The sequence below is a fragment of the Botryllus schlosseri genome, chromosome 7 (assembly GCF_051294905.1).
Source record: "Botryllus schlosseri isolate E-star chromosome 7, Bs_hap1, whole genome shotgun sequence".
Lineage (NCBI taxonomy): Eukaryota > Metazoa > Chordata > Ascidiacea > Stolidobranchia > Styelidae > Botryllus > Botryllus schlosseri.
Window position 1 is genome coordinate 1283556 of NC_137242.1, and position 21726 is coordinate 1305281.

General features: G+C 39.8%; 3 protein-coding genes across 3 annotated transcripts in view; 2 read left to right on the forward strand and 1 right to left on the reverse strand.

The window, feature by feature from the left end:
• The window catches only part of LOC145443073 (ubiquitin carboxyl-terminal hydrolase MINDY-3-like), a 41066-nt gene extending 36111 nt beyond the window's left edge, over positions 1-4955 (forward strand). The window contains exons 9-13 of the mRNA XM_080321069.1: positions 160-256; positions 988-1188; positions 1419-1506; positions 1864-1938; positions 4666-4955. Coding sequence (XP_080177195.1) covers positions 160-256; positions 988-1188; positions 1419-1506; positions 1864-1938; positions 4666-4815 — 611 coding nt within the window. The 3' untranslated portion in view covers positions 4816-4955. The remainder of the gene's footprint in view (positions 1-159; positions 257-987; positions 1189-1418; positions 1507-1863; positions 1939-4665) is intronic.
• A 1801-nt stretch (positions 4956-6756) lies between these two features.
• On the forward strand, positions 6757-13841 carry LOC145443082 (uncharacterized). Its single transcript, XM_080321077.1, has 9 exons — positions 6757-6935; positions 7617-7766; positions 7823-7923; positions 9487-9627; positions 10247-10355; positions 10760-10901; positions 12838-12978; positions 13041-13173; positions 13605-13841. Exons 1-9 carry the CDS (start codon positions 6836-6838, stop codon positions 13737-13739), a joined length of 1152 nt encoding a protein of 383 aa, XP_080177203.1. The 5' UTR covers positions 6757-6835; the 3' UTR covers positions 13740-13841.
• A 1699-nt stretch (positions 13842-15540) lies between these two features.
• Positions 15541-21675, reverse strand: LOC145443085 (uncharacterized). The gene is made up of 2 exons (XM_080321081.1): positions 18027-21675; positions 15541-17276 (listed from the first exon to the last, which is right to left on the reverse strand). The coding sequence occupies exons 1-2, from the start codon at positions 18050-18052 to the stop codon at positions 16304-16306; spliced, it is 999 nt and encodes a 332-aa protein (XP_080177207.1). The 5' UTR covers positions 18053-21675; the 3' UTR covers positions 15541-16303.
• Positions 21676-21726: the final 51 nt, after the last annotated feature.

The window sequence follows — 21726 nt, forward strand, 5'->3', positions numbered from 1 at the left end:
AACGGAAGCTGAGGTAGAATTAGTCTAAAAATACATAACCGCTTGAGGAAGTATTGCAACTTACACCATTGCATTATATTCATTTTGCCAATTCGGGAGACGTTGGCTTTACTGATGAAAGAATCGAATCGCTGATGCGTGACTGTGTCTTTTTTGCAGAATTGCGGGGAATTTCGTGCCAGTGCGATATTGGTTTTTTGACGCTTTTGGAAAAGTTTCGATATTGTTGTGTAGGAAATTTGCTGAAGAGGCCCAAGTGAGTTTCATTATTATGGTATGGTTCCGACCAAATTCGAGTCCGTGGACTGTTGACGCTAGTGCCAGACCTGGACAACCAGATAATTCTTGCTAATTTGTGAACAGGCTCCGAGTCACAAGTCGAGTCATTTTAAATTCACCATCGAGGCAAGTCCGAGTCCAAGTCAGCGAGCAGAGGATCGAGTCCAAGTCATGGTATTATGACTTGAGTCCGAGTCCAAGTCATTGAGTTGAATGCTCATTTTCCAGTTGAAGTCTTGTTAAACCCACTTTTATAACTCTGGTGATATCGAATGACTCGCATTTATAATATACTGATTTTCCTCACTTTTAGCAGTTTCCGGTCGCATTTCCAAGTACCAGTACTAATAGACGAAATCCCAATAGTGTGGTTACTTTACTATTCTTCGAAATTACAATGAAATGTCGGTCTTGGCCGTCTGAGTCTCGAGTCATATGACTTGGTTCGAGTCATGCGCAATGACTCGAGTCCAAGTCGAGTCAACACACAGATTGACTCGAGTCGAGTCATCTCCGTATTTTGAAAAAATGACCCGACGCATTACAACCCTGGAAAACTGTACTGCAATAATTCTAACTCTAATCGAATTTTGGAAAAAGTATTGCTAGGATTCTAATTCTAATCTAATTTGGGAAAAAGAACTGTAGCTATCATTCAAATTCTAATCTAATTAGGAAAAACAGAAAATTATCTAATTGTGATTGCAGGTATCCTCTTTGGATTATCGGTAGCGAAACTCACCTGACGTTATTATTCACGAACGAGACCACACTGGTGGCCAAGGAGTCCCCGTACGAAGTGGCCAGAAAAGTTTTCCAGGAATACGACCCGGAAGACAACGGATTCATCGCCGCCATTCTCCTGCAAGACGTCATGGTGAAATTGGATCTCGTTTCCGAGCCGGAATAGTATGTATCGATACCGATATTTTGGGGTTGCTTTTGTACCGCAAATCATGGGTGCTCAAGTAGAAGTAACATGGTTAGTTTCTTCTGAATTACAGAATAGTGACGATTTTAAGGAGTCCTATTCTGGATCTAGTTTTGCATAAAAAACGTTAACTAAAAATCATAGAATTAGAACTACTGATTATCAAGTGAGATGTTACACTCGCTCGCAATTCTGAATGCGTTGACAGTGTGAAGATAGTTCAAGAGAAATTGGATCCGGAAGATCTCGGAATCATTTTGCAGTCAAAGTTTTTGGAGGAATTTTACGCTAACGAGGTGGGGCTGCCATTTTCGATTATTATTATCCGCTCGGCGGAGTTGAATCACAAATCAAGCTACAATTGTTCGCATCAATAGTATATTTTTATGTTATTTGCTCGCGAGACATCTGGTCGTTAATGAGTGGGCTTGGTTTATGGCGCTGTGATATTTCACGAACACAGAATCATATCGTGATATAGTTATTCAGAGCGCCACTTTTAAAGCTATGGTCGTTGCGGCATGAAGCTCATTTCAGAAGTCTCATTTAAAAAAAAAAGATGTCAACTCGCAAGAGATTGGGGCTGAGTCGTTACAAACCCCTCTACATTTTTCAAATGGTTGAATATGTGACAAGAATTCTCTTTTGATCAGGACAAGAAGTCAACACCCGACTCATTTATCGTTTATCACTACAACGGGCTCATGCAGTCTTCCAGAGACAGCAAGGTAAGCCACAGGGTTGTTTTGACTCGACTTGACTCTAGTCATTTTCTTAAAATACGGAAATGAATCGACTCGAGTCAATCTGTGTGTTGACTCGACTTGGACTCGAGTCATTACGCATGACTCGAACCGCCAAGTCATATGACTCGAGACTCAGACGGCCAAGACCGACATTTCAATGTAATTTCGAAGACTAGTAAAGTAACCACACCATTGGGATTTCGTCTATTAGTACTGGTACTTGAAAATGCGACCAGAAACTGCTAAAAGTGAGGAAAACTTGTATATTATAAATCGAACCATTCGATATTATCATGACTCCGACTCTGACTTGACTCGGTTGTGAATTGCAAATGACTCGACTTGACTCGAGGCAACACTATAAAACTGAGATTGACTTGTGACTCGCAGCCTTGTGACTTGGTTACAACCCTGCCATCCAGACACTTGTAACGTTGTCAGCTATAAGAAATAGATCAATATTGACAGTCTTGTAGTCGAAAATTATAGTTCCGAGTCCCTACTACCATGCTCTGACGTTGAGGAAATTACTGATATATTTTACCTCTAATGTCCGACACCAATATTTCTTTCAAACAATGATATCGATTGAGTCAATATTATTAGCCAACCGATAAACAAAATGTAAAAATTTTTTTTGGATGAACATGTAGGAGTCGTTTCTGGGGTTTTCAAGGTTGCTGATTACGAATATCACGCTAGTTTTGAGTGATTAGCTCTAGTTTAGATGATACTTATACCCCTAAAAATTCCCAAAATTACTGTATTTACCCTGAATATTTCATTTGGTAAGAAGCAAATCGTACCTTTTTCTACTTTTATACTGCGTATAAATAGATAATTGACCATGAAGAACCCTCATATCGTCATCAATGGGGCGGGTTTTTTTTTTACCTAAAAAAAAGAAAATTTTGACCTAAAAAATCCAAATTTTGACTTTTTTTGACATAAAAAAACTGAATTTTGACCAAATTTTGACCTAACGTATGCAAATTCGGTGTTTTCCCACATAATGTTAAAATTGTACCACTTATCTTCATTTCTGGTTGGAACTGACTCTCCTAACGAAGTAGTTTGGCCTGAAAAAGCGTTTTTGGCTTAGAAACAGGCAACTTTTTACATGAAAAAAAAAACAATATTTTAACGAAATCTGGCCCTATCAAGAATTCCAGTGGTTACAATATGTATTATGGTAGAAATAATTAAAATATTTTGTAGTACAACGAGAGATACTTTCCTATATTCTTGGGTAGAAAGTGCACGTCCTTACTAAGAAGCTTGCCAAGGACGTTCAACAGCAGCAGTTGTTGGCTGACAACACTCAGGTTGTGCGTACACTGCTGGTGCTGGTGACACACCGTGTTGCTTCACTCTGTCTTTTCATCAGGCGCTTCTTAATATAAGAATGATGCAATGCACAAGAAGTCTTTCTTCAGTTAGGATATTGCGGTACGTTGACCATAACACCATGTCTACCTATTATTTGTTTTATTTGACCGTTTATGATTCACAATGAGCATACGATTAGCCGTTTACAACGGTATAGGCCTACAAAATAGGCTAACAGCGGTAAAATATCAAATTATAAGTTCACTGACAGTGCAAAATCTACGATACAAACAAAATGCAGACGTCTAAAAATTTTTTGACTTCATGAAAAATTTTGACAAATTTTGACCTAACGTTACAATTTTGACAAAATTTTGACAAATTTTGACATGTCCCTATCAAACGAGAAGTTCAAACCTGGTATCTTTAAGGGGCCTCAAATTCGAATACGGATGAAAAATTCCAATTTCATACCAAGAAAAGGAGCTCAGAGTTTCTTTTAGGATGCAAATATAACTCTTTGGAAGACCACAAGGCACCCAACTACAAACAGTTGGTCAGAAAATTGGCACCTGCATAAGGAAAACTCGGAGCCAACTTGAGCATTAAAGTTCACTATGTGCTCAAGCATTTTAATATATTTCCTGGTCATCTTGTTGATTAAAGGGAATAGCAAGGGGAAAGGTTCCACCAAGACATCAAAGCAACAAGTGACAGATATCAGGGCAGATGATATTTAATATATTATGGCAGACTATAGCTGGAACTTTTCGAGAAACTGCCCTGAATTGCTTATAAGCAAAAATCGTACAAGAAACAATTTTTTTTCACTATAAATTATTACTATTATATTTCAATAGCTTATTTTGAATTTACAGTAGGTAGTTGACATAAAACTGATTGAATTGATGCAACGTTATTTGAGTATCTAGGTAAATACTTATATATATATATGATTGTAGTTTATTTATGCACATGATATCCGAGAAAGTCCCCAACTACGATAAATCGGTTACCCCTAAATATAATGCCGCTGCTGTATTTTGATTTAAAGCAGTCTTCAGTGTGTAAAAATAACAAGTATAATGAATTTTTGAACCTTATAGTACGACTTAGCCGATTTTTTATCTCATACAGCGAAAATATGAGATTTTAGTAGAAATAACCCCATGGGTTATCTCCAAAACTAGAGTCAATTTGAAAAAACTAAGGCCATATTCGGAATCAGTGCCCTTCAAAGCCCGCGACAGTGCCCTTCAAAGCCCGCAAAACCACTCTCGCTTTGTCTGCCCAAAAATATATAGGTCTTCATTAATATTGTTGGGCTCTTGTCATCTGTCGTTAATTTACAAACTGCAAGTTGCATCCGCTTTGTCGCAGGTCGACTTCCACGAAGGCGCGGCCGTGATCGTGGACTGGCAGGACAGCGGGGGCCGGACTTCGGACACGCTCATCGAGAGCTGCCTTCAAATGCGCTGGCCCGGCATCCAGATATCTTGGAAAGACGAAAGAATTCCCTCGTTGAATTGATTCATATTCCTCGAAATGCCTTCGTTTTATCGAGTGTTATGCCGTTTGGAAAATTTACACTTTCATGCGAGATTGTGGCGCTGCCGTTACTGTTTTTCTTTTGCGGTTGTAATACATGTGACGCGAAACGTGATGAGTTATATTCTGAGAGGTTTTTGACTAATTAGGCACTTTCGCGTGGCTACCTGTTATATTGAAACTTATCGGATTTGTATGATTGAATTGCTAATTGCTACAATGATTGAAGTCGGGCAAAGGTTTACAGAAACAAAGTAGGCTACTCTTTACTTTATGCAGTACTAGGGTTACCATATGCCCTCCTTTTTCAGAAAATCGGAAATGCCCTTCGAGGACGCCCAAATACCCTTTGTCAATTCGTCTTCTATAGCTGTGACTGGCACAACTTTAGAAACGCCATAAGTGACGCGAAATATGTAATGCGGACGTTCGAGCGGCTCTTTCGGGAGTGGGGTTGTAAAAATGTAGTCGACAGTCTCAACACGACAGTGTTTCCTGTAAAGATGATCAAATTATCCGTTTTCTCGTGTTATATTATAAATATTGTGATTTGTAAAAGGTGTCCTCTTTTTTTGGATCGCAAAATATGGTAACACTAGAGATTATAACCGCTTCTACTTGACATTTATCCGGTTATGATTTTCTACTACTTAACACTTGTCCTTTTGTAGGCAGAACTAGGCTTAGAGTCGCCTACTTATCAGAGATGAGCATGGATTAGGATTAGGTTTTGAAAAAACAGGATTTGTGAAATCTTGTCGGATTTGCATTGGATTTGGATTATACATTTTTTTCAGAACGGATTAGGATTTGGATTGGATTTACCTATTTTCTGGGAGAATGGCGACAAACCTTATTCAGATCAGTTATTAATGTACTTATGGTTACTAAATTATCTTGAATCAAGTGAATAATTGGTTGTGAAAGAAAATTTTCGAATCCCTCCATTGCATAAATTCGTATTTTTTCTGAATTTCTAGTTGGAATCGGATTAGGATTGGACATGGACTTGAATATGAAAAAGTTATAGATTAAGATTTGGATTTGGATTTGAAGGTTCAGATTTGGATTGGATTAGGACATAGAAATTTCAAATCCGCTCATCTCTGCTACTTATATTTTGACTTCGAATTACCTATGCGTCTTATGGTACATAGTAGATGTGTTTACAATGCTACTTTTACTTAGTTGTAGGCCTACCTGGGATGGCTACTTTCTACTTTGACTACCGATATAAAGAGCGGAGCTAGACAAGTTCCGCCGATTTGATTTTGGTGGTTCATAGAAAGCGTTGCATAGCAGGCCTATATGATTTAAAACGGTCGGTGGTCAACTGGTCATAGCTTGCACTGTTCCAATGAAACGCCCCTTTCACAAAGTTAAAAACACATTCATTTAAAACCGGCACGAGGCTCGGAATTCACCAAATTATAATTAGCGATGCTGTCGAAATTTCCCTCGCGATTGCCTGCAATGATTCACTGCAAACTTGGCCTTCGGGTGTTTTGATGTTGGTCAGGTTGACATGAACAAGTGTTGTGTGCTTCCAACCAAACGGTTGAGTTACAGAAAGCAGACGTCAGCTCGAAAGGTTAGATATACGAATTACGCATAATCAAAACTACCAAATTCCGATTGCCCGATAACGTTGCCTAAATAATGAACATAATATCTGGTGAATCATTTTCACATTTATGCAATGAAAACTTCACCAAAGTCTGAATTGTGCTAGTCGAGATGATGATTGCTGGACGAAGCAGGGCAACACAAGCATACGTCGATAGAAAGTATATCCAGAAGCTAAGTTTATAAGAACTGTATCTTGTCTAGGCATTGCAATTCGCCATCATGTCAGTCTCTGTTATGTAATTTTCAAGTCAAGATACTACAAGACTCACAGTGCAGACTTAGTGAAGTCAATCAATCCATCCCTCACCTTAGTTGCTTATTCGTAAAGGATTGTAGAGTATAGGCTACTGTATTTCTTCCCGATCAGTAAAAGATGAGAATCGAAATTCTCGTCATTCTGGTTGCTAACTTCTGCAAGGCATTTTCGACCGAAGAGGAGTGGATCACCGATGTAGTTCAGCGTTACCCGAGAGGTAACTAAAGAAACATTGTTCAATGTTTATTCTTTCATTCTTGTAGGCCTTCTCGGATTAGGCTACTTAGGCCTACATATCAAAACTTGAGAATATTGAGGCAGCTGCAAAAGACAAGGATTGTTCAGTAGATGCAAATTAGGTTATAACGCCTTATCATTCATTACTTGAATTTTGACGAAGTGTTTGAATACTTTACAAAGTAATCACATCGATCATTGGCGCGTTCTGTATACGACATTAAACCAATCTCTCAAGGAGACTGTAGAGCGAAATGTCGGTCATCTAATTCTAATCTAATTTGTGAAATGTTTCCATGCTCTCATTCTGGTTTTCAGGAAAACACTGCACGAGAACCGTATAGCGTAAAATGAGCTAATCTTGGTGTAGGCCTACAGACATTTACAATTCTCCTGTTTATGAGAATGAGGTCTGGTTTGATGAACTAAACTTGATTTTATTGCATTTCTTTCTAATGCGGAATTGAACTCAATTTTCATGAGTTCAGTAAGTTAAAATTTCGTAGCTATAATTCTAATTCAAATCTAATTTGGCAAAGCAGAAAATTTTCTAGCTGTCCAACTAGCTCCCAGCTGTCTGGTGGAATAGTCAATTAATCACTCCTCTCGGTCTAGCGGTGGGCAAAAGCGGAGCCACTGGGTCAGATTTCGTCTTTTTCAGATTGCCTGTGGGTGGCTTGGTACACGGATCGACGCTGTGTCAGAATCGGCCCGAGCGGAACAAATATATACGGATATAAACGTTACAGACGCATGATACCGGCCCTCAATGGTGGCAAAAACTGCACGGGAGTCAGTGAAGAATATCTACGTAAGCATATCATACTTATTCTCGTATGGCAACTACGACGTAATAAATGTCCGCAGCATGCACTGAAACGGACTATCTGGCAACCAGTCTTCTGACAACGATCGCATCTGCATCCATTAAACTGGAGGCTGGCCACTCAAAGCCACGAGAAGGAAGGGTGAGTGATAGGGCTACATAAAACCAAAATTCAGTCACTACAAAAATAAATAGTGACATCGCCGCACCTCATGGGAATTGTGATGGGAGTCGACCTACATCTAAAGATATTGCATCTAGCTTAAAGACGCATTTACAAAACATCAGAGCGCACTCATTTGATAGGGCTACTTGATAAAATTGTTAGGTTACCTAATTTAAGCCTACACACCAAATTTGGTTCAATTCCAACCTGTAACCGCATTGCTACAGGAGAACAAAGTGTTAGGTTGTCTATAGAAACGATGTTCACCAAATTTGGTTCAATTTCAACCAGTGGAAGCGGAGTTATTGCCGTCGAAAAATTTGGATTATGAATAAAATAGTATCTACGGTGACCAATTCTTTAATTATTTATTATAGTGGTGGTTGGAATTGAACCAAATTTGGTGTGTAGGCTTAAATTAGGTAACCTAACAATTTTATCAAGTAGCCAGTGCGATTTGAGAAAATAAGCCCTATTGGACAATGGACATGAAATAGACTAGAAAAGCTGAATTGGACATCTGTGAGTTCTGAGAAATAGATCGGTATTCCCAGTCCAGAAGTCGCGGATTGTAGTTCTCTGACCGATATTGATAATTCTTTCAGAGCGTGATATCGCATCGATATTATAGGCCAGGAGTGGGCATACCAGCTTCCTGCGCGAGCCGAATATCAAAAATCTTGGTTTTAAAAGAGCCACAACACCAAAACTAAAAATATACAAATTTATTCCATCTCAACGGAATGTATAGGCTATGGAATGAAGTTTATTATTGTGTGGTGATACCAAGGCTGCAAGGTGTTTTAAATCAGGCTGATATAACATCAAAGCAGTTCATATCTTGCAATTATCGCTCAACGACATTTTCTCTGCAGTTATTGCTAGCCTACAATACAAATGGAGTAGACGTGTTCGCCATTCTTAGAACGGATACGATTGCGTCCTGCGCTCGCTAACCGAGATATATTAAGTTCATGGTTGGTTATTATTGATTGATGACCAATTGGCCATGCACCATTGTTGCGGGTGTAACGTTTATGTGAACTCGATTCGACAGTTTTAAATTGCAAAGTTCTAACCCTCTAAGCCACCTATCCCTAAATTTTACTAGTGTTGTAAACCGCATAAGGAGAGAAACACGACGAAAACAATATACGCATATTGATAATACGTAATAGAATGTATCTTTTTATAATCAGGTTGAAATTTTCTAGCAAAATGGCGAAACGCATGTGCATGTGCATTGTGCAATTGTGCATTGTGCAATCATTAATGTCCGCAATCAAAGATTCAAAGAGCCGTATGCGGCTCGCGAGCCGCAGTTTGCCCACCCCTGTTATAGGCGAATTGATAATATACAATCGGTTGGGCTGAAATCGTGATACCAACAGCATTGCTCTCGACTTGATATGATTCGCCCTGAACCCTATATAATGATTGTTTTTCCTTCCTTACGCTCCTGAATGAGAATGACCGCATCTATATGCACTAATTTTGGAGCTTTATCAGTATAATTATCGGGTATTTCGCTGTGTTAAGAAACCGCCACAAGATAGCACCAACGTAACTGCTTGTGTTGACGATCACGTGGACTCGAATGGAAATGTCAGGATGGCGGGAAGGCCGTGCACGCTCGGTTCAAGCAAGACGAGGGTTGACTCTTTGGACTCGCAGTCGCAGGTAACTGAACGCGACAATCACAGCCGGGTTGTCTATAAAGCAAACTAAATACGCCTATAATTACTACTTACCATGCAGCCAAGACTAACAGTCGTCAATTGAACTGAATACCGTACATTCGCCATCTCATATTATCAAGTCTCGGGAGTGTCAGGCCTAGTGCACAATAGGCCAATGGTTCCTGATCTCATTGATTGGTGACACAAATTGATGATTTTAAATATATCACAACATGAGATAATTGAATAGTCTATTCATATTGAAATAAACCCGAATCTTTTCGGCTGACACTCGTCAGGGGTATGCCGGTGACGCCCTATTTGGTGATACAATTGTTGATATGCAATGCTCTTTGCATACTTACTACTGACGTTTACCACTGACTATTTTCAGTCGATATTGTTTGGGTTTGTTTCAATATGAAAGTATTATTTGATGGTAGGCCTATATTGAAGTCCCGTAGCCTGCTTCCAAGGTTTCTTCAGATAGGAGGTAAGTTTTTTCGGTTAACACGGGATACGCATAGAAAACACCTTGGGAAATGCAATTGACACAGTCTATAGCCAAACTGGAGTTAAGTTATGCGTAAAGATAGATAACTGATGTCGACTTATTGCAGGAGGTATCCGCCACGAATGCCAAAGATGTCTTGTTTCTCCTCGACAAGAGTGCGAGCGTTGGTCCGAATTTGTCAAAATTTCTCAGATTGGCGAAAGCCATAACAAACTGTGAGTATTATAATTGCTCAAAAATAACTATTTTCAAATTCTTGCTGTTATTTCATAAGAGTGTTAGGTTGGCTAAGAAACGCTGCACATCCAATTTGGCTTACCAACCAGTAGAAGTGATGCTATTGAAGTTTGAAAATTTAAAAAAAATCAAATTTTACTGGACTCTAATCTAATTTTCATGCTGGTGACGTCATATTTGGTGATACGATTGTTGATATACAATGTTTTTTCCAATTCTCTACTAGTTGCCGACGATTACTCCTATCGAGTGTCAGCCGAAAATATACGTATATATGTCAATATCAATATGTTACTCAATTGTAGACTCTAATAATTTAGTCAAGTCATGTTTCTAGTTGTGGCCAGAGTGTGCGAGACATTAACGATCGACATTTTCGCAGCTTTCTGTGGACCCATCAGCGTAGCCAAGCACTCGACGCGCATTGGAATGATGACGTTCGATCGAACGCAACATCCGCTATTGAACTTCGACCAATACTTTGAAAGGGCGGCGATCATCGATCACGTGGATGCTTACGCCAAGTAAATCTGTTGTTGCGTTAGTATTGTGCAGAGGCGATCAGTAACGAAGTATTTATGCTTCGTCGAAATATACTCAAATAGCCTTGTTTTTTTTCTTTCTTGTTTTTGATATTCATGGTGTTTCGACTACATTGGTAATTTTACACCAGGCTGATATTGTTTTTATTTTTGATTTCGTATTTACCGACTTGTAGCACGGCCCACTTCTAGGCTTTCACAAGACACCGCTAAGACGCGGATCACATGGCGAGGAGGAGCCTAGATAAACCTCCAACACTTAGGTAGGAATTCTGGAGTCGGCCTCAGTAGGAATCGAACTCGCAAACGATTGGTGTTGCACCTGTTGATCACACCACTACGCTATCTCGCCACAGTCAAATAGCCTTCTGAGACACCTCACTCGGCGGATAACATTTGGCTGAATAAAATATTCCGATTAGCGGCTGATCGTAATCTGTGCATCGGAAACCAGCCGATTACTGACGTTTAATCGGTGTTCACGGATTGATCGGCATGTGTGCATTAGGGCTCTTCAAAATTGACTTTTTTTCTCAAATCGTACTGGCTACTTGATAAAATTGTTAGGTTACCAAAATTAAGCCTACACACCAAATTTGGTTCAATTCCAACCAGTAGCCGCATTGCTACAGGAGAAGAAAGTTTCTATATAATATTTAAAAATAAATAACAAAAAATTTGAAAATTTTCTGTTCAACCCATGAAAGTGTTAGGTTGTCTATAGAAACGATGTTCACCAAATTTGGTAACCTTGGCAATGCGGCTTCTGGTTGGAATTGAACCAAATTTGGTGTGTAGGCTTAAAATTGGTAACCTAACAGTTTTATCAAGTAGCCAGTACGATTTGAGAAAAAAAGTCAATTTTGAAGAGTCCTAATGTGCATGTGCAAACCACCCGTAGTCTTTACAATTTAGATTTTGATAAGTCGAAATCAGTTTTGGGACACGGTTGCATCATGCGTTGCCTTTCTGTGTTATCGGCCATGAAACCACATGGAGTAAGCCATTACAGTAATCGCTGCATGTACTTGCGAAGATTGCATCTTCATTGGTCACTTTACGGCAGTCGCGAAGAGGCCTCTTGTAATTAACTCTGTGTGTTTCCCCAACTGTGTGCCGCCACGGATTCTCAAGTGTGTCACGAATCTTTTTGAGTTTTTAGAAAAGAACTGTAAAAAAACCTGAAGATCATAAAAGGCGCTTATGCCCATGCGACAATAAAACCAATTATATCGTAATAAATCAAGGAATATTTCCGCAGAAGAAAGGTTAATTGATTTACGAAAATTCCCCTTTCATTTAAAAAAGGCTGTTTATACAAGCGAAAGCGGGTGAGTCTTGGCTGCCTGCTTCCAAATCCTATTCCATGATCGGTACAAAAGCAATCGAAATGATGTTAACATTTGCATCCTCGTGGCTAAGAAAACACGGCGTTTTGACTGAAATTAAAGCTGATAATGAGAGAACCTGCTTGGAATTAATGATGAAATGTGGTTATGTTTGTCAACACTACAATCGCCTTTCTGTTCTAATGTTCTGTTCATATAAAAAACCTTATCCATCTTTATTGAAGCAACTTTTCACGGCCTAAGTGTGGCGCGAGGGTTTTGTGATTTTTCTAGTGTGCCACACGCGTAAAAAGTTTAGGAATCACTGCTGCCAAAAGTAAGGGAACTGTCGATCAAAACTACTTTTCGAAAATACTGACGTTGGTTGTTTCTATAGAGCATTCATTTTATGCTCGCACTTTACGTAGAAATCGCCAATATTAATTGTGATTGAGCAGACTCCTACTGACTTCACTTCTATACTTCGATACTTGAGTAGCAACGCTTACCATTTTGACCACGTCTCGTACTGTGGAGGCTTAATGGGAACAGCCCGTGCAGTGTCATTACGATTCCAAATATCATTTCAGGTTCAACAAAAAGTCATTAAGAGACAGGACTTGTCTTATCGACGCACTTTCGTATACCCGGGACCAGATGTTCACTCGTAAACGTGGCGCTCGCGTAAACATCCAAGGCGTGGAGAGGTTGGCTGTCCTGATGACCGACGGGTAAGAAACACTCTCACTCATTAGTCTTACGACTGCTCAAACTTTCTTCGACCTATACATAGTTGTGACGATTGCCGAGATCAGGGCGAGCTACCCACAGCTCTCATGCAAATGAGAGAGACTTTGGAAAGGCAAGGAATCTCTCTCATCACTGTGCTCGTGGGCTCGAACCCCACTTGCGTAAAGACGATGAGCGTGAGTTTGTAAACCATCCTTTGCATCGCCGTTACCAGAGCTGGTAAACTACTTAATTCTATTGTCTGATTAGACTAATTCTAATCTAATTTCTGGTTTTCCTGTAAATGATACGGTAGAACTGTATAGTGCGAAACGAACCAAGTTTGGTGTATTGACATTTGACAATGGACTCTGGTTTGATACGAAGTGAACTTGGTTATTGTTGTCCGTCTTTCTTAGTCGGAATGTAATCCAATTTCCAAGATTGCTCGCATTCAGTAATTCCACTTCGAATCTAATTGGGAAATTAACTGTCTAGTTATAATTCTAATTCTGATCGAATTAGGAAATGCTGAACATTTTATATAATTGTCCATTTTTAAGTCTATACTGTATGATAGTCTGGTGCCACATGTAGCCCCCGTCATTGATTCAATATTGCTTTACAGGCTTTGGCTGATGGCAGTCAGTGCTATCAGGTCTTTCGGGCTATGGACTTTGATGAGCTGGACATGGTGAGCCGCGCAGTTGAGCTTAACGAGTGCGTGGACACGTGGATGATTAGCCCAGCCTGCTCTGCCTAATCAGGGCAATGTGCGGGGCGTATTTTATGTTGAGATATTGTGGGGTCAATGGTCGGTTTTGTGAATCCTGTTGTGGCGAAATACACTATACGTTGCAGAAAAGAGATGTATTATTTTCATCGTTTCAAGTCGCTATTGGCCAGGATGTTTCAGCATTATGAGTCTTTCCGTTCTGAAAATACAGTTGATTAGCTATAGTGTACAATGACTATTGGCTATACTCAGTGGGCGGGCTTATTCAGATTTTAACCTGGACTTTATCCGTCTCAGTATTTAGTTAGTTTGCTTTTTTAACAAACAAAATCCATTATCTTTGATTCGCAAACACAAAGTGCAGCGTTTTATTCTTTCTGTTCAGCTCCAGAATAAGAATATGTGACCGCCGCGGTTAGAGCCACAATGTCTCCGGGAGCGGAGAGTCGGTGCATGTTTTCAAACATCAGCTTTTAATAATTAATTTCGCATCTGTACGACCAGTGTTTAACCACGCCCCAAGTGCTTGCTGTATACCCCATAACCACGGCCTTGGACTCGCCTTCACAATTTTAGAACTGGTTGCCCATCCAACAAGTAGCTGCTGAAGAGATTCGGCGTCCTAAACATAGAAGATATGGGGAAACTAGAAATCGCCAAGTTTATGTATCAGTTCCACTGCGGTCGTTGCCCCGAATAATTCAATTACTTCTTTACCTCGGAATGAAAAGCGCACAAGTACAACACACGCGCGTCCACGTCGTCCAAATATCATATGATCGACCGAAAAGATCATCGCTCTATAAAATATGCCGGACCTGATGTGCGGAACAGTATCCCGCCGGCCATCCGACAGTCGACGAGCATGTCCAGTGTCCACATTCAAGTCGAAATACATGCAATTACTATTAAATAAATACAGTCCATTCTCAAGATTACCGGACCACGACTGACATATCGATCTCGCTTCCCATGACATGCCGCCCTATTCTTGTCGCTTTCTTTTTCTATACTGTCTTATTTACTTTCATTCAATGTGCATGCCTCCTCTCTACATAGCCTAGGCCAAGGTGGTTGTCTGATTCCATAGACTACTCAAGTCGCTTCGACATCTTCCTGTCTTTTCATTGTATCGCATTTTTTGTGGTGTATTGAACTGATAAAATTGCTAATAAACCAATGATGATGATGAGATTTGAAGAACTAGCAAGAAATAAATACTTCCGATTCTCTCACTAGCTGGGGCTAACAGACCAATAAATATTAAATACATTATACGCTTATTGCTTTTGCTAATACCGGTTTACCGGACTTGTATATAGTTAAAACGTGTTAAATTCGGATGGCTGTAATATATTTCACAAGGGTTATAACTGGCCGAATGAATTTTTAGACCTTTGCTAACATAGTTGAGTAGCCCTGTTGTAACTGTCTGTAACTATTGGTAAGGATTTTTAATTACGAAAAATCCAAGCGGAACATCTCGGCGATGCATTTAGCCAATTACTGGCTGGAATAAAACATTCGCGCGTGCGTGACGGATTCATTTCCAAGTGATTCGAGGCGATCGAGCAACATCACAAGACGCTCAGTCGCGCATTAAGAATGAAATGTTCGTTTTGCCAACATACCGTGTGCGATGATACTTTCTCACGGCCATGGGACAAGGATATTTTGAAGTAGGCTACAGTACTACTATGCATTTGTCGTTTTAGCAACTAGAAAAAATCAAATATAGATCGATTTGATTCGCGCGTGAATGTTTGATTCCGATTCCTAAAGGCTTTGATTCTGCTCCCCCTCCATATAGCCAATAACACAATTGTACTTATATACTCACCACCGACAACAAAAATATCAAGGCGGAAATTTTTGCGAATTATTGCAGTCGAAAGTTCACGGTAAAGGCATGAAATTTTGCAGGATTCTACATTGTACTAACGCAATCCATAACAATTGAAGTATAGCCTACGTATCCCATGTAGCTGAAAAATATTAAAATGAAACAAGGGAAACAGCACTGAACGAGAATTGCTACGAGATAACGAGAATAAGTAGCTGTTTCAAGCTGCGAACAGTACGCGGGCAGTAGGCTACGTGTGATAGGCCTATATACATAAGTCGCAAAGAAGAGTTATTTATTACTTTCAAATCTTGTATTGCAAGATCGCGACATAGCCGATGTTTCTGAAGTGGCGTGGGGAATATTACGAGTCATGAAGTAAGTTGAAATCAAGTTAAAATGGTTACCGGCCGAACAGTGGAAAGAAAGTTGGAACTTCAACAGTATAATGAGCAATAAAAATAATACAGAAATGTCCAAAAATTAAATACTAGCGAAATAAAAAACAGATGAATTGGAGTTTAAACATATTTAACGAGTTGTCAATTCACAACAACAAAATAATTTTCCAATAGAAGTAAAACCCCATAACTTTAATACGGTAGATACGGTTAATGAGATTCAAGTTTCAGAAGGTCGAAAAAGACATATCCTTCAATTCTAAAGGAATGTCATTCCGATTTTCTTACATAGCTTATGGCTGCCAGTAAAAATGTGGATTGAAAAGTGAATGGCGGAATATAACGACTCAGATTGGGATTGTCTTTATCATGACCGGAGCTGTACTTCCTTCCAGAGACTCTTGTGGCGACAACGTCATTTTATTACCCCTACGGATCGAATCGAAGTGACTGAAATCTGATATTTTCGCCAACCAGTCTAGCGAGCTCACGACAGACATTTTTCTCATTCTGGCACCCTGTTGCGTCCACGGAAATAGCCTAGCTTTCCAATTCGCCGGAGTGAGAATCACACAAACGGGGTTGATCACCAGCTTCAGTAAAAGCAGATTAAGTTGGATATCAAAGTAAAGGCGGGCTGTTATAATCGCAGTTGCTACATCCGTGATAAGACACGTTGCAGCAAAAACGATCATTCGTTTCATCAACGACATATACCTTGGATCATTACTGAGACGCGCGCTACGGTGTTTAAGTAACGGGTACAAAAACATAGCCAAAATCGGGATCTCAACGCTACAAGGCCATATAATTTGTGAAGTAAGAATGAAATCGTGGTAACACTTTGCGTCACACATTTTACCGAGAACTATAACACAATACATGATTAACACCAACAGTATTGAAATTAACATGAAAATGATGAAATACTTACTGACAAATCTCGAGAATTTGTTAGTTAAATGAGACAAGGCTTTATTTTCATAAAGGGCACGCTGTCTGAGCCATAAAACGCTGTATGTTAACTGCAGTGAAATACAGTATAACGAGTATGATACTGCCATGAAAGCCACTCGATTTGAGTCAGATATAACTCCTAAATGTGAATCGATTGCTAACAGCAACAGCAACCCGAAATTCAACGTCACGACGGACAACAACATAATGGCTTCAGTCTTCTCTGTCATGTTGTGCCAACGGCGCCTTTTACGCGTTGAGAAATACGCGCATTGCACGGCAAATATGTAGAACGATGCACAGCTTAGAATATCCTTGAACACGAGCCACGCGGTATGCCGAGATGTGAACATTGACGGTGCTCTGAAAACCGAATTAGAGAAGAATGCATAAAGTTGAACAATCTTAGCGTAAATAGTGTGCATTCACACCCAAACGGTGGTAGACGGAAAAAGAACCTATCTTAGAATTAAATTGCGGTCATAAATCCTACGTGCTTACGCGCACGCACACCTTCCTACGTGGAAGCATATTTTGGATTAAGATGTTGTGTTTGATTTATACCGCGGTATAACTCTGAGGTATAGGTTCGGGTATCGTGTACCACGGGTGTATATTCACACCCATATATCACCGATGGTACATGGGTGGAACTGTCCGTATGGATATATTATCATGCCCTTCACATTTTGCTGCGAAATTTCACTTCTAGTTTCGCTTTCGTTCAAGTGATAGAATTTCACAACACAACACAAAACCTGAGACCACTCGAATTGAGAACTGATATCCTGTAATGGACCTTCTCTCGGTGTCGCCCCGATCGTCTTCCCAGAAGGGAATTTAAATTCTGTCATCAGCTCGGACATCAAAGGATGAAAGTCTCTTGTCCATAAGCAATATTCCCATATGCATGAACATTCTAGTCAGTAAGTTACCCAGCAGTATGGTGAATGGCAGGTCTACAAGCTTTACTGGCTTTACTTGGCCTGCAATGAGCGCCGATGGTGCTTGTTCGTCTCAAGTCTTATTGTAACAGGTACATTAGTTAGGTTACATTAGCCCAGAAATAGCCAGGCATACGAAATCTTTTCAACACCGGAAACAAACACTTACGTTGTGTCATTCCCAGATCCATCCATATTCGTTTATCGGATAAGTTCAGAAATCAGTATGTAGTAATATTATGCACAATTGAATACTGAAAGCATTATACAGTGATGCCAAAGACCGATCACCAGCCCTACCAACCAGCAGTAACGAACGAATGACTTGAGGATTCTTTTGAATTGAATATAAACAAGACCAACAACACGCAATCTCAGACACCATATCGTTGCCATCTCGCAATTGACTGCTCGCGGACAATGTCGAAGGCTCTCATATTTCGAAAATCCAACGTAATCAACGATTTCTCACGGACGAACCTTCGAAAATCATAAGATTGCGTGTTCAGAAGACAATTTGTCGTTCAGATATTAGAATGCTGTGTTCGATTCAACCAGATGTCCTTTTGAATAGTATATTCATATTGAAATGAACACGAATAAGTTGCTTACGATTACGTCTGACGAGTGTCAGCCGAACATATATATTTGATTTGTTTTAATATGAGCACATTTACAGTTGAATCAAGAAAGATAGGTCGTAGATGTTGAAATAAGAATACTAGCGTGTTCAATAAGATTCTCTGCCAAATCAGTGTTAGATGACCCAAGTCATGACTTGACTCGAGTCAGACTCGATTCACCTTTTTTGTATGACTAGACTTCGCAAAAATTACTTGACTTTACTTTGAGTCGACGCTTCAAAAATGCAGATTGACTCGCGACTCGAAGCAAAATTTTCGAGTCAATTTCTAGTCATCCAGTAATCGATGTCGACTAAATCGCTGTATGTTGTATAATCACAAATTGCTAACCAATCACTCAATCAATGATTGTGCGTTTTACCGAGCCTCCAACGTAATACCTCAAATAAATTGATCGCAAATGCAGTGATCGGAGCTTACAGCTTATGTTGTCGTACACTTGCTCACCTTTACCAACCCTCTTGTATGATTTAACTTTATAGCATGCGGTGTCCAACTAAACTAGGGTCGCGGTCCGGATTCAATCCTTTATTAGATAGCTTGCCGGTCGGACAAGTCAAATGATTCCAAAATGTTACCTCCAAATCCTCACCTTTATTTTTCACTGGAATGCTCTCTTACCAAGCCTATCCTATATAGCCCTTGTCAGGAATATAGGAGATTTAACTAAACGGTGACGTTGGAATTTAATTTATCATTTTTCAATCTCCATTCGGATTTATCTGAATGTCGGAGACCTTTTGCGTCAGAAGTAATACAGCGGTATCATTGCCGCGATGCCAGCTCAGCACTCTCGCCGCGCAGCCACTCATTTGCTCCTGAGCTACGCTCTCGTTTCGCCAGACAGCATTGTTGCGTCACTATGCCACTCTCAATAACAATGAAAAATTCGAGGCTGATTGTGGAGGTTCCGGGGCCATGAGCGGAATAAAAGTTATATATTCGTAATCAGTAGAACGGCAGCTTTCGATTGATGCCCGTTTTATCAAATCAAGCCGGTCAATAAAGCCAAATAGAAAGTGCGACGTAGACCAATTTCACTGAGCCGTGAGATTTGCTTGTGTCCACAAAATATTGGACACTATCAACACATACTAACACTGGATTTGAGTAAAATCTGCTGCTAAAATAAGTACAGGCCAACACCGACCTTCACGTAAAATCTGTTATGTAGTATATAAGACGGATCAACACATACTCGATTCGGAAACGAAATTATCACCCTTATCATGGAGTGGTAACTTTGAAAACTGGCACAGTATCAGTTTCAATCACCGAGACATATCCCATGAAATGTTAAGACTCATATCGGGGTGGAGCACCCTCAGAATCGACATAGACCAGGGGTGGGCAAACTACGGCCCGCGGGCCGCATGCGGCCCGCAACACCGTTCTGTGCGGCCCGCGACAGTCTAAAGAAACTTTAAAAAAAATATTGATAAAATACATACTCAATATCGAATTAATGTAGGGACTTAATTAAACTTTTTCTTAGTATATTTCACCGTGATAATTTTAAAGACAATGGTTCCCAAACTGGGATGCACGCCCCCCTTAAGGGGTGTGAAGGCATCTGAAGGGGGCGCGAAGCTGAGCTCAACTGAAAAAAATCTTCACTTCATAATCATTGCTCTGTATTTAGTCTGAATTTCATAGTTAAAAATCTCTTATCCACAGTCGTAAACTTCCATGCCATAAAACTATCCGTTAGGTTTGCTAGCATCCTGGTTGCGTTTCACCATCCTAAAGGGGGGCGTGTCTTAAAAAGTTTGAGAACCACTGTTCTAAGGTAAATACTTCCTATATTAATTTTTATGTTCAATTTCTGGCGCGACAACCCGATCTCAAGGCCCACGCAGTTTGAAAGGTTTCAACTGCTAAACATCACAGAAATCCTGAACGAGATTGACATAATTTGGATCACGAGTGGGATTTCAGATTGGCCACTCCGGTTTTAATTATCTCAGTAATGTGATTATAAAAAACGATTCGCGCGTGTCTTAGGTAGATTCGTTCTCGGTATGCGTAGAATTGGGGTAGCCTATTTATATTTTATCTACACATAGTAGAAGTGTGTTTGAAGCTAACATGATTATGATGCTGTCAGCAATGTGTGTCCTGGAACTGAACCAAAACTGGAATTAGTAAATCTATGAGCATTCTTAAGGTTAATTTGTGTCTCTAAATACATCATTTGTTCATTTTTGTTGCAGATTCCGGAAAACCAAACGCGATGTTCCAGCATTTTCATCACGTCAACAGTGGATATCCGGATATATTATACTGGGCACATTCCAATGAAATCTTGGCAAAGATGGCCACGATCTGAATATTTGGATCTCGTGCCTCCTCACCGAGATGATTTTTTGACATGGAATCATCTATCGCTCTATCGGAAAATCTGCAAGACAATGATACTGAATATTTCTTAACTGATAAATGGCATGAAATGCTTCAGGAGGCCCATTCGTGATGTACCGTTAAGCCATGGTGGTAATTTCTTCACTGCGGTCATGAAACTATTTCTCGGTGAACAAAATATCAGCTGAATTCAACAACTGGGTCTACCGAATGCTTCTTAAATTGATAATGATATGTACCAAACTTCTACCCCCCCCCCCCCCCCCGAGGCTACATTTGAACCTGAAGAGAAGTATCAATGGTGTGTTGATTTCTTGATCAACTTTCATTGAGCGACATAGAAGCTGACAATGCTGCTATCACAATTTCGAGTCCTTACAGGCCGTGCTATCTTTTCGTTATTGGAAATGCTCCATGGTAGGGGTGCATTTAAAACAAACGGTGTTTGAAACACTATGTTTAAAACATGCTTTAAACAGTGTTTTAAACAAAGGCCTTTTGAAAAAAATTCTTTTTAAGTTGTAAAATTATGCCATAACTGTGTAAATACTTTCCAAAATACGTGTTGTATGAGCCTATGGACGATTACCACCCGATATAGCCGACTATGGGATTGCAGGAACCCTCAAAATAGTCGGTTCAACAGCAATAGCACAGATATTTCGTCAAAGGAGCTATATTTACACTATATTTTCAATTGTCAATGTCAATCCAATATGACGTCACTATTGAATATTCTTGACGTCGTGGCTTAAAAAAAGTATGTTTTATACAAGGGCCTGGTTTTAAACATGTTTGTTTTCAATGCAACCCTATACTCCATGGTAATTGTCGATTAACGCGAATTGAAACAGTTGATTTGAT

What these genes read in the sequence shown, in the direction of transcription:
- LOC145443082 (XM_080321077.1), top strand. Translation starts at nt 6,836, where the DNA reads ATGAGAATCGAAATTCTCGTCATTCTGGTTGCTAACTTCTGCAAGGCA. An exon ending in CACGTGGATGCTTACGCCAA is followed by an intron (nt 10,902 to 12,837) that starts GTAAATCTGTTG and finishes ATATCATTTCAG; the next exon opens with GTTCAACAAAAAGTCATTAA. An exon ending in CTTGCGTAAAGACGATGAGC is followed by an intron (nt 13,174 to 13,604) that starts GTGAGTTTGTAA and finishes ATTGCTTTACAG; the next exon opens with GCTTTGGCTGATGGCAGTCA.
- LOC145443085 (XM_080321081.1), bottom strand. Translation starts at nt 18,052, where the DNA reads ATGGATGGATCTGGGAATGACACAAC. An exon ending in GGATCTGGGAATGACACAAC is followed by an intron (nt 17,277 to 18,026) that starts GTAAGTGTTTGT and finishes TTCGGTTTTCAG; the next exon opens with AGCACCGTCAATGTTCACAT.